General features: G+C 44.6%; 1 protein-coding gene across 1 annotated transcript; it reads left to right on the top strand.

Annotated features, from left to right (window-relative positions):
• Positions 1-4,419: 4,419 nt before the first annotated feature.
• On the top strand, positions 4,420-8,008 carry LOC149982841 (uncharacterized). Its single transcript, XM_090237735.1, has 2 exons — positions 4,420-4,723; positions 6,768-8,008. The coding sequence occupies exons 1-2, from the start codon at positions 4,615-4,617 to the stop codon at positions 7,196-7,198; spliced, it is 540 nt and encodes a 179-aa protein (XP_090093861.1). The 5' UTR covers positions 4,420-4,614; the 3' UTR covers positions 7,199-8,008.
• The last annotated feature ends 4,171 nt before the right edge of the window (positions 8,009-12,179 follow it).

The following is a 12,179-nucleotide window of genomic DNA, read 5'->3' as shown; positions in this document are numbered from 1 at the left end:
GTTCACAGCCTGCCGAAATGAAGTATGCTAACGCCTTAACTCTCTTCCTGTCACCTGACTGATATAACCAGCTCCTATAGGTCAGTCCTGCAGATATTTTGCGTGGTCTTCCTTCCTGTGGGTCCAATCACACAGCAGGAAGCAGAAACAGACAGCCTCTACTCATGGGCTGGTGCCACCAACTGATGTTACTCATGACATCCGCAAGTCTGACTCCAACAGTAAGCGCATTTGAAGGGCCTTCATTCTTCAAAAGGAAGAGCAGAAATGTAATTTGGGCTACACACACACACACACACACACACACACACACACACAAATACACACACCATCTTTATTTCTCTACTTGGCATGCTGATGGCAGCCCTTCAATCAGAACCCAACCTGTCCCTATCCCCATCTCATCTCCAGGACCATCTCCATCCCACACTCCATCCCACTCCAGCTCTGTTGCCATTCCCATGGACAGCCGCTCCAAATCTCACTAGTGAGGCTGTGGCGTCTGTTGGCTGGAGAGGAGAGATGGAAAGGAGAGAGGAAAAGGGGGAGAAAAAGCTGTCTCCCCACTCAATCAGAACAAACAAATCTCCTGCAGGTTGAGTTCAATAACTACAGGCAGATGTATGTTGAGATGTTGGAGGAAGCTTTGAATTGGTCAGTAGCCTACAGAGTAATATGAGAAGAATGCAATTCCTGAATTTATGTAGATATTCTAAACTAAGTGTTTTGATAACTTTCAAATGTAGTAACAGGTCCATGTAGAATAAACAACACTTTACATAATACCAAAGAAGTAGTGTTCTGCTAATATAACAATGTGCACATTTCATCTTTCATTGTCATTCCCAGCCGATACAGATATTGTGCCTATCGGCATTTTGTCTAGTGGTAATGGGGCTACCTTGGCAAACGTGTCAGAGTGGTCATACCCTAGGGCTGTGACAGTCATTAAATTTTGACAGCCGGTTATTGTCATGCAAATGACTGCCGGTCTCATGATAATTTGTTGTGAATGATACAAACCTTAGAATATCTTAGAAATCAAAACATATACAGTATGGGCTGCATGATGCAACTATAGGCTATTGACTATTTGAAAAAGTTACAAGAAAAATTTGCTCTCTGATCCTTGCCTCAGGCTGCACACGCTGTTCTCTCATCAAGTGATAATATACTGAACAAAAATATAAATGCAACCTGTAAAGTGTTGGTCCCATGTTTCATGAGCTGAAATAAAAGATCCCAGAAATGTTCCATACGCACAAAAATCTTATTTCTCTTCAACTTTGTGCACAAATTTGTTTACATCCCTGTTAGTGAGCATTTATCCTTTGCCAAGATAATCCACCTGACAGGTTTGGCATATCAAGAAGCTAATTAAACAGCATGATCATTACACAGGTGCACCTTGTGCTGGAGACACTCTAAAATGTAATTTGGGCTACACACACACACCAACTTTATTGCTCTCCATGCTGATGGCAGCCCTTCAATCAGAACCCAACCTGTCCCTATCCCCATCTCATCTCCAGGACCATCTCCATCCACACTCCATCCCACTCCAGCTCTGTTGCCATTCCCATTAACAGCCGCTCCCAATCTCACTAGTGAGGATGTGGCGTCTGTTGGATGGAGAGGAGAGATGGAGAGGAGAGAAGAAAAGGGAGAGAAAAAGGTGTGTCTTTGTATGTGCGTGTTTGGCAAGCCTAGGCAGGTTGTGTCTATTTCTGTGGGTAGGTGATTTGTCCATGTGTGTCCTTATTTAGAGAGGTCAGGGTAAGTAGTGCTGGATGAATTACTCTCGCTGTTACATTCCTCCTCAACTCTGCCTCGCTCTTTTATTTTTCCATGTCAATTTCTTTAGTCTGTTTCTCCTTTTTTTCTATGTAGCCTATCTGTTGTTCATGATTATCAATGTGTTTTTGTACCATAGAAATACCTTTCTATTTGGGGACAAAGCCCTTGGCTCTAACCACTAGGCTACCTGCCGCCCCAACTTAAGTATGCTCTCTCTAATTCTCCCATAGCTCTCTCTCTCCTCTCCCAGAGGACCTGAGCCCTAGGACCAAGTCTGAGGACTCCTGGCTGTCCCCGTCCCCAGTCCACCTTGTCTTTCTGCTGCTCCAGTTTCAACTGTTCTGCCTGCGGTTATGGATCCCTGACCTGTTGCCTGGATGTGCTACCTTCTCCTGAACCTGCTGTTTTTGACCCTCTTTGTCACTCTCCCTCCCTCTCTCTACTGCACCTGCTGTCTCAAACTCTGTTTATTTTTATTTAACTAGGCAAGTCAGTTAAGAACAAATTCTTATTTACAATGACGGCCTACAGGCTAGACCAATTATGTACCAGAGAAATCTTAAATCATTTTTGTTTTATGTTTTTCTTCCATGCATAATATGTGGTAGGCTGTTTGTTGTATAAAAGGCACAATCATAATAAAAAATAAAAAAATGGGCTCATAAGCCTATGCATAAGCTCTAATATTCATATGGAAGTGTTGAATTGATCATCACTTTAGAAAGCGCTGGTCCTTTCATCAGGTTAGGCTTTGAAACAACATCCACAACAACCATGTTTTACACTGTTTCAACCTGCTGTTGAACTTCTTTCTTCAAATTGTTCATCACAGTGAGGTGAGTTTTAAAGGGACTATAGGCCTACTGTTTTAATGATAAGTGTTTGATGTGAATTTCAATTGCATTGATATCAGAGTGGTTAGAGGAACAATAGAGCCCCGAGTACCAGGCCATAGGACCTGATGGTAGTTAGGTGCTACCTAAGCATGTCCAGAGTGCATTAACCATGACACGTGGAATTTTACTGCGGTCATGACTCATGACTGCCGGTGTGGTGGTAATACGGTCACCACAACAGCCCTACTCATGACTGCCGGTGTGGCGGTAATAAGGTCACCGCAACAGCCCTAGTCATGCCTTCCTGTGTGGTGTCCCGTATACAACAGGTGTTTCCTGATTCTGGTGCAGAATACAAAGGGTTTCTCCCTCCCCATATTGACTGATACCATTCAATCCAACAATAAAAAGAGGCAATACAAGTAAAAGTTGTGTCTAGTAAAAGTTATGCCGAGTGCCAGGTCTCTCTCCATTCAGAGACATCAGTATCAAGCCCTTCTGTCAGTCTGGACTTCATCACATCATCTTGCGAGTCTCCATGTGGTGGCGCCATACATGTTTCTATGAACACATACACATATAGTCACTGTTCTATTACCAATATCAGTTAGGATAGGTACTATGTTGAAGTTTGAACAGGTAAGACTAAACCTACCTAATTCTGTTCTCCCCATCGACAACCATTGGTGAGCAGGCAAGAGACTGGAGGTGAGGTCTTTGCAGAGCCCCATTGATTGGCATTGCAGCATAGATCAACTCCTGGCCCCTCAAAGATACTGGTCGGACACACACGCACGCACGCACGCACGCACACACGCACACACGCACACACGCACACACACGCACACACACGCACACACACGCACACACACGCACACACACACACACACACGCACACACACACACACACACACACAGAGTTTACATAGATTATGTTTCAAAATTGGGTTATCAAATGTATCAAAATAATGAAGTGGGCAAACTTCTGTATTTGTGCAAATGATGAGCCTGTGAAAGCTGTTGCCGCTGACAGGTGAAAGTTGCTGGCTGGATACTTGCAAACATGTGCCTGACTGTTTCATTCATAGGAATATTCACAGTGGAGGCATGTCTGAATCAGTGGAGGCTCGGAGGACCATCTGTCACGTATACTCCGCTCTTCCCCTCCGGCATTTGACATTGACAGTTTACTATCCACCGGCCCTGGCAACCATCGTTACGCACACCAGGCACCCATCAATACGCACACCTGTGTCTCATCATGAGACATACCTGGACTCCATCACTTCACTGATTACCTCCCCTATATCTGTCATTTCCTTTATTCCATTCCCCAGGTGGTATTGACTGTTTCGTGTCTATACGCTGCTCGTGTTTCTTGTATTGGTCTATGGGCCGTTTATTAAACTCACGACCTGCACTTGCTTTCCGACTCCCAGCGTACATGTCACACCATCCTCCTCAATTAATTTCATAGAAATGGTGAAACATTAAAAGTGATCCTATTTAGATATGTCAACAAATAATTGCTTAAACACACTGTTTTGTAATGTAGGTAGCCTCAGCAGCACTCTGTAGGGTAGCACCATGGTGTAGCCAGAAGACAGCTAGCTTCTGTCCTCCTGTGTGTACGTACATTGGCTAAAAATACAAAACCTAAGAGGCTCATGGTTCTCACCCCCTTCCATAGACTTACACGGTAATTATGATTGGTTTCAGGATGTCCTCCGAAAAATCATCAGAGCACTTGCATCATGAACTGACATGTTGTCCACCCAATCAAAATAGCAGAGAATGAATCTAGTAAAGAAAGCATAAACTGCAGCTAGCTAGCACTGCAGTACATAAAATGGGGTGAGTAACTCACTCAGAGAGACAATAGTTAAACAGTTTTGAACAAATTAATTTCTTCCAAAATTAGCGAGATGCAAAAGAGAGCTAACTATATTTGGTTTCACTTTCATTTTCACTTAGCTAGTGAATGGAGCTAGCTAGTTTAGCCTTCTCAAACACCCAGCTCAAACCCGAGAGGAATGCCATGTTAACTAGCTGGCTATGGCTATCCAACACTGGAACTCTTCCAAGTCAAGGTAAGCTTTTGGTTTTATTTATTGAAATCAGGTCTCATCAGTGTAACTGCTAAACTGCTTTCTGACTACACTGTACTGCATGATTGTAGTGGGTTTACTAACACAGTTGTAGTAGCTACGGTACGTCTACTATGACGATATCATAACCGCCATCGATAAAAGACAATACTGTGCAGCCGTCTTCATCAACCTGGCCAAGGCTTTCGACTCTGTCAATCTGTCAAATGACTGCCTCGACTGGTTCACCAACTACTTCTCAGATAGAGTTCAGTGTGTCAAATCGGAGGACCTGTTGTCCGGACCTCTGGCAAGTCACTATGAGTGTGCCACAGGGTTCAATTCTTGGGCCGACTCTTTTCTCTGTATACATCAGTGGTGTCGCTCTTGCTGCTGGTGATTCTCTGATCCACCTCTACGCAGACGACACCATTCTGTATACTTGTGGCCATTCTTTGAACACTGTGTTAAAAAACCTCCAGACGAGCTTCAATGCCATACAACTCTCCTTCCGTGGCCTCCAACTGCTCTTAAATAAAAGTAAAACTAAATGCATGCTCTTCAACCGATCGCTGCCCGCACCCACCCGTCCGTCTAGCATCACTACTCTGGAAGGTTCTGACTTAGAATATGTGGACAACTAAAAATACCTAGGTGTCTGGTTAGACTGTAAACTCTCCTTCCAGACTCACATTAAGCAACTTCAATCCAAAATTAAATCTAAAATCGGCTTCCTATTTCGTGTCAAAGCATCCTTCACTCATGCTGCCTAACATACCCTCGTAAAACTGACCATCCTACCGATCCTTGACTTCGGCGATGTCATTTACAAATTAGCCTCCAACACTCAGCAAATTGGATGTAGTCTATCACAGAGCCATCCGTTTTGTCACCAAAGCCCCATATACAACCCACCACTGCGACCTGTATGCTCTCGGCTGGCCCTCGCTTCATATTCGTGGCCGAACCCGCTGGCTCCAGGGCATCTATAGGTCTTTGCTAGGTAAAGCCCCGCCTTATCTCAGCTCACTGGTCATCATAGCAGCACCCACCCGTAGCACACGCTCCAGCAGGTATATTTCACTGGTCATCCCTAAAGCCAACTGCTCCTTTAGCTGCCTTTCCTTCCAGTTCTCTGCTGCCAATGACTGGAACAAATTGCAAAAATCACTGAAGCTGGAGTCTTCTATCTCCCTCACTAACTTTAAGCGTCAGAGCAGCTTACCTGTCACGTCCTGACCTTAGTTCCTTTTTTATATCTCTATTTTGGTTTGGTCAGGGCGTGAGTCGGGGTGGGCATTCTGTGTTTTTTCTATGTTTTCTATTTCTATGTGTTTGGCCTGGTATGGTTCCCAATCAGAGGCAGCTGTCAATCGTTGTCTCTGATTGAGAACCAAACGTAGGTAGCCTTTTCCCACCTGTGTTTTGTGGGTAATTATTTTTCAGTGTGTGTTTGTGTGCACCTCTGTTGTGTCACGTTCTTTGCTGTTTACCTGTTTGTTTTTTGGTAATTTCAATTTTACTTTTATTAAAAGATGTGGAACTACATGCACGCTGCGCCTTGGTTGATTTATGACAGGGAGTTTGAGGATAGCGAGCATGACAGAATTACCCACCACAAGAAGACCAAGCAGCATGCGCCAACCTGGAGGAGGAGTTGGACCGGGGAGGAGAGAATGGTGGAGGACAAGACCCGGTCACTGAAGCCCGAGAGGCAGTCACCAAAATGTTTTGAGGGGGGGCACACGGGGAGTGTGGCGGGGTCAGGTTGGAGACCTGAGCCCACTCCCCATGCTTACTGGGGCGAGCAGGTGACAGGTCAGGCCCCGTGCTATGGGGTGATGCGCACTGTGTCTCGGCGGGTGGAAGCTGGCATCCAGCCAGAACCGGGGGGGGGCAGCTATGCGGTCGAGACCGCCAGTGCGCCTCCAAAGCCCTGTCTATCCGGTGCCTCCTCCACGCACCAGGTCTCCTGTAGGTCTCCCCAGCCTGGTGGGTCCTGTGGCAGCCCCACACACCAGGCTGTCTCTCTGTCTCCTCTCTCCAGGTTCTCCCGTCAGTCATGAGTTGCCAGAGCCGCCCGTCAGTCAGGAGCTGCCAGAGCCGCCCGTCAGTCAGGAGCTGCCAGAGCCGCCCGTCAGTCAGGAGCTGCCAGAGCCGCCCGTCAGTCAGGAGCTGCCAGAGCCGCCCGTCAGTCAGGAGCTGCCAGAGCCGCCCGTCAGTCAGGAGCTGCCAGAGCCGCCCGTCAGTCAGAAGCTGCCAGAGCCGCCCGTCAGTCAGGAGCTGCCAGAGCCGCCCTTCACTCCGGAGCGGCCAGAGTCTCCCGCCTGTCCGGCGCCGCCAGGGTCACCCGCCTGTTCAGGGCCCGTGGTAAGGGTCCCCAGTTTGGGGTCGGCGGCGAGGGTCGCCACTCCAGAGTGGGCCAAGACTAAGGTGGAGTGGGGTCTACGTCCCGTACCAGAACCGCCACCGCTGTGAAATGCCCACCCAGACCCTCCCCTATAGGTTCAGGTTTTGCAGCCGGAGTCCGCACCTTTGGGAAGGGCACTGTCACGTCCTGACCTTAGTTCCTTTTTTATGTCTCTATTTTGGTTTGGTCAGGGTGTGAGTTGGGATGGGCATTCTATGTGTTTTTTCTATGTTTTCTATTTCTATGTGCTTGGCCTGGTATGGTTCCCAATCAGAGGCAGCTGTCAATCGTTGTCTCTGATTGAGAACCATACTTAGGTAGCCTTTTCCCACCTGTGTTTTGTGGGTAATTATTTTTCAGTGTGTGTTTGTGTGCATCTCGATTGCGTCACGTTCTTTGCCTGTTTACCTGTTTGTTTTTTGGTTATTTTGGTTTCATTTTCATTAAAAGATGTGGAACTACATGCACGCTGCGCCTTGGTTGATTTATGACAGGGAGTTTGAGGATAGCGAGCGTGACATTACCAATCATTGCACCTGTACACAGCCCATCTGTAAATAGCTCCTTTGCATCTCTACTTGCACATTCATCTTCTGCATATCTATATCTCCAGTGTTTCATTGCTAAAATGTAATTATTTCGCCACTATGGCCTATTTATTGCCTTACCTCCCTATTCTTTCTACATTTGCACACACTGTATATAGATTTTTTTATTGTGTTATTGACTGTACGTTTGTTAATCCCACGTGTAACTCTGTGTTGTTTGTGTTGCACTGCTTTGCTTTATCTTGGCCAGGTCGCAGTTTTAAATGAGAACTTATTCTCAACTGGCCTACCTAGTTAAATAAAGGTAAAATAAAATGACACAACAATGTAGGCTGTGTGTAGTGGTTGGTGGTCATGGTGTGAAGGTTTGGCTTTGAAAGACTTGGTCAAAGACACCTGGTCACAGACAGCTGATGTGTTGTGCATTGAAGTCCACAAGAAAAGGTGAGATGAGGAGAACGAGTAGATAGTTGCAAGAAATAATTATACAGTGCATTTGGAAAGTATTCATACCCCTTGACTTTTTCCACATTTTGTTACGTTACAGCCTTTTTCTAAAATGTATTAAATTGTTTATTTCCCCTCATCAATCTACACACAATACCCCATGATGACAAAGCAAAAGCAGGTTTTTAGAAATTGTTGCTAATTCAAAAATAATACTGAATATCACATTTACATAAGTATTCAGACCCTTTACTCAGTACTTTGTTGAAGCACCTTTGGCAGCGATTACAGCCTTGAGTCTTCTTGGGTAGGATGCTACAAGCTTGGCACACCTGTATTTGGGGAGTTTCTCACATTATTCTCTGCAGATCCTCTCAAGCTCTGTCAGATTGGATAGGGAGCATCGCTGCACAGCTATTTTCAAGTCTCTCCAGAGATGTTAGATCAGGTTGAAGTCCGGGCTCTGGCTGGGCCCCTTGGACATTCAGGGACTTGTCCCGAAGCCACTCCTGCGTTGTCTTGGCTGTGTACTTAGGGTCGTTGTCCTGTTGGAAGGTGAACCTTCGCCCCAGTCTGAGGTCCTGAGTGCTCTGGAGCGGGTTTTCATCAAGGATCTCTCTCTGTACTTTGCTCGGTTTATCTTTCTCTCAATCCTGACTAGTCTCCCAGTCCCTTCCACTGAAAAACATCCCGAACAGCATGATGCTGCCACTACCATGCTTCAACGTAGGGATGGTGCCAGAATTCCTCCAGAGGTGACGCTTAGCATTCAGGCCGAAGAGTTTAATGTTGGTTTCATCAGACCAAAGCATCTTGTTTCTCATGACCTGGGAGTCCTTTAGGTGCCTTTTGGCAAACTCCAATCAGGCTGTTATATGCTTTTTACTGAGGAGTGGTTTCTGTTTGGCCACTTGATCATAAAGGCCTGTTGGAGGAGTGCTGCAGAGATGGTTGTCCTTCTGGAAGGTTCTCCCATCTCCACAGAGGAACTCTGGAGCTCTGTCAGAGTGACCATCGGATTTTTGGTCACCTCCCTGACCAAAGCCCTTCTCCCCCGATTGCTCAGTTTGGCCAGGCGGCCAGCTCTTGGAAGTGTTTTGTTTGTTCCAAACTACATTTGAGAATGATGGAGGCCACTGTGGTCTTGGAGACCTTCAATGCTGCAGAAATGTTTTGATACCCTTCCCCAGATCTGTGTCTCAACACAATCCTGTCTCGGAGCTCTATGGACAATTCCTTCAACCTCATGGCTTAGTTTTAGCTCTGACATCTACTGTCAACTGTATATAGACAGGTGTGTGCCTTTACAAATCATGGCCAACCAATTGGACACCACAGGTGAACTCCAGTCAAGTTATAGAATACTTATGGAAATAAGATTTTCACTTTGTCATTATGGGGTATTGCGTGTAGATTTTTTTACATTTAACTTCTTATGGGCCAACATCCGGTGAAATTGCAGAGCGCAAAATTCAAACTACAGAATTAAAAAATATTTAACTTTCATAAAATCACAAGTGTTATACATCAAAATAAAGCTTAACTTCTTGGTAATCCAGCCGCTGTGTCATATTTCAAAAAGGCTTTACGGTGAAAGCACACCATGCAATTATCAACCAGGCAGGTGCGCCACGAAAGTCAGAAATAACGATATAATAAATGCCTTACCTTTGATGATTTTCTTCTGTTGGCACTCCAAAAGGTACCAGATACATCACAAATGGTCCTTTTGTTCGATAATGTCCTTCTTTATATCCACAATAACTCAGTTTAGGCGGCGCACTTCAGTGAATAATTCACCCAGTTTCCCTCCATCAAAACGCAAACAAAATGAATCCCAAACGTTACTAATAAACTTTTCCAAACAAGTCAAACAACATTTATAATCAAACCTTAGGTACCCTAATACGTAAATAAATTATACAATTGAAGACGGAGAATCTTTATTGTCTTTACCCGAGAAAAATACCAAAGAACGTGCTCTCTTCCACACGCTTGGAAACACTACAGCCAAAATGGAAGCCACCTAGAAAAACTACAATTTCTGGCGCATTTTTCCAAAAACCAACACTAAACTCTTTCTAAAGATTGTTGACATCTAGTGGAAGCCCTAGGAACTGCAATCTGGGAGGATTTCGCCTTATAATAAAAGTGACAGCCATTGAAAACAGTGGTAGGCTGAAATATTTATTTTTCTGGGATGGTTTTTCCTTGGGGTTTCGCCTGCCATACCAGTTCTGTTATACTCACAGACATAATTTTAAGAATTTTAGAAACTTTAGAGTGTTTTTTATCCAAATCTAAATTATATGCCTATTATATATATTGTATGTGTCGAACTGCTTTGCTTTATCTTGGCCAGGTCGCAAATGTAAATGAGAACTTGTTCTCAACTTGCCTATCTGGTTAAATAAAGGTTCATTTTTTTTCTTTTTTATAAAAATATATATGCATATCCTAGCTTCTGGGCCTGAGTAACAGGCAGTGTACTTTGGGCATGCTTTTCATCCGAACGTGAAAATACTGCCCCCTACCCAAGAGAGGTTAATCCATTTCAGAATAAGGCTGTAACGTAACAAATTTTGGAAAAGGTCAAGGGGTCTGAATACTTTATGAAGGCACTGAATATACGGTACAACAGGCAACATGATCATACTGTTTTTAATGTGGGTTCTATGAAAATGAACTGTGTTTGCACGTGATCAGGGGTGTATTCCGCCAATTCTGTTGAAAAACGTTTCTTAAACGGAAGCAAACAAAATGGGGATTAACATACTTGAACTTGTCCAATTGAAACTCAAATGTACAAATACTAGACTAATGATTACATCCTATATCAGCTAGATGCAGGCAATAGTGTGCAAGGCAGTATTGAATGTGTCACTGTCTGTCACCTTGATTACTTAAAATTCTCTCGACCTGTAAACTTTCGTTCATAGGCTAGGTTGTAGTAACCTCATGATGGGTATAGGGAAAATTTGAGCATCATGTTGTAGCCTAAACCTATCGGTCTTACATTGAGCTGGGTGAATGGAATGTGAATGACAGTCATCCGATATGCTGCGATAGAAATAAGGCCATGCTCATAAAACAATTATCATCCTCCCTCATCTTAAACGGGATCGACCACCACTGGTCTACATGATGCTGATGAAAGCCTCCTTGCTGGACTTCTCTATGCTGCATGTCTGGCTGCAAACTGGACATCTCTCTTACAACTGCAGCAGGCAATCTTATGAGGTGGTGTGGACTGGGAGGGTATGTGACAGGGTGATATAATAAATAACCAAGTGGTAAATTGCATTCTGTTCTAAAGAAAGGACTAAGTTTTTTTGCTAATGCAATTCACAGCCAAAATTACCCTGCTAGTTGTATCTGCTTGGCAGGGGAATTGGCCTACTATTTTATCAAGCCGGGTTGTTTTTTAACACAACATTTCACATTTCACATAACACACATTACCCTTCGTTGTTGATGAAGCCGTCTGTGTCCTTAGGGCAGTAACTCGGGTCACTATCAGAGGCCTAATGATGGGGTGTCCTTTTCAAAGGAGTCGAGGGAGACTGGCAACAACGGAGGAGTTGTCACAAATGTACTTTTATTCTTGCCTGACAAGCTGTGAAAATAGCAAGTGAACATTCAATTAAATTATTTCTGGAGGTCACTAAACCATTGAAATCACAATGGTGGACATGTTATGATACCCATCTTTGCTCCTTCTGATAGGTCCCGGCATCCGTTCCTGACCAGGGGATCAGTCTGACACCCATCTGAGCACTTTTTCTAACAGAAAAACAGGGTCAACGATTGTTATCATCCCTCAATTATAAACATAGCTCGAGAAATAACGTAATCTTGTTTGGAAGCTAATTCTATGCTTTACAGATGTAGACACTGGCTCCAGATTGGATTAGATTCAGGCCTGTGATGCCGTTACACTATGCAGTCAACTGTGACATGATTTGAAATAGGGTGCAGGCCAGGCAGCAGGCTGTTAGCCAGCCTGCCAGCTTAGTGGAGTCTGCCACTAGCACAGTCAGTGTAGTCAGCTCAG

This window comes from Oncorhynchus mykiss, chromosome 6 (assembly GCF_057628025.1).
Source record: "Oncorhynchus mykiss isolate SJ-2025 chromosome 6, ASM5762802v1, whole genome shotgun sequence".
NCBI classification, from domain to species: domain Eukaryota; kingdom Metazoa; phylum Chordata; class Actinopteri; order Salmoniformes; family Salmonidae; genus Oncorhynchus; species Oncorhynchus mykiss.
This window is presented reverse-complemented; position numbering and strand designations above follow the sequence as displayed.

What these genes read in the sequence shown, in the direction of transcription:
- LOC149982841 (XM_090237735.1), top strand. Translation starts at nt 4,615, where the DNA reads ATGGAGCTAGCTAGTTTAGCCTTCTCAAACACCCAGCTCAAACCCGAG. An exon ending in TGGAACTCTTCCAAGTCAAG is followed by an intron (nt 4,724 to 6,767) that starts GTAAGCTTTTGG and finishes TCCTCTCTCCAG; the next exon opens with GTTCTCCCGTCAGTCATGAG.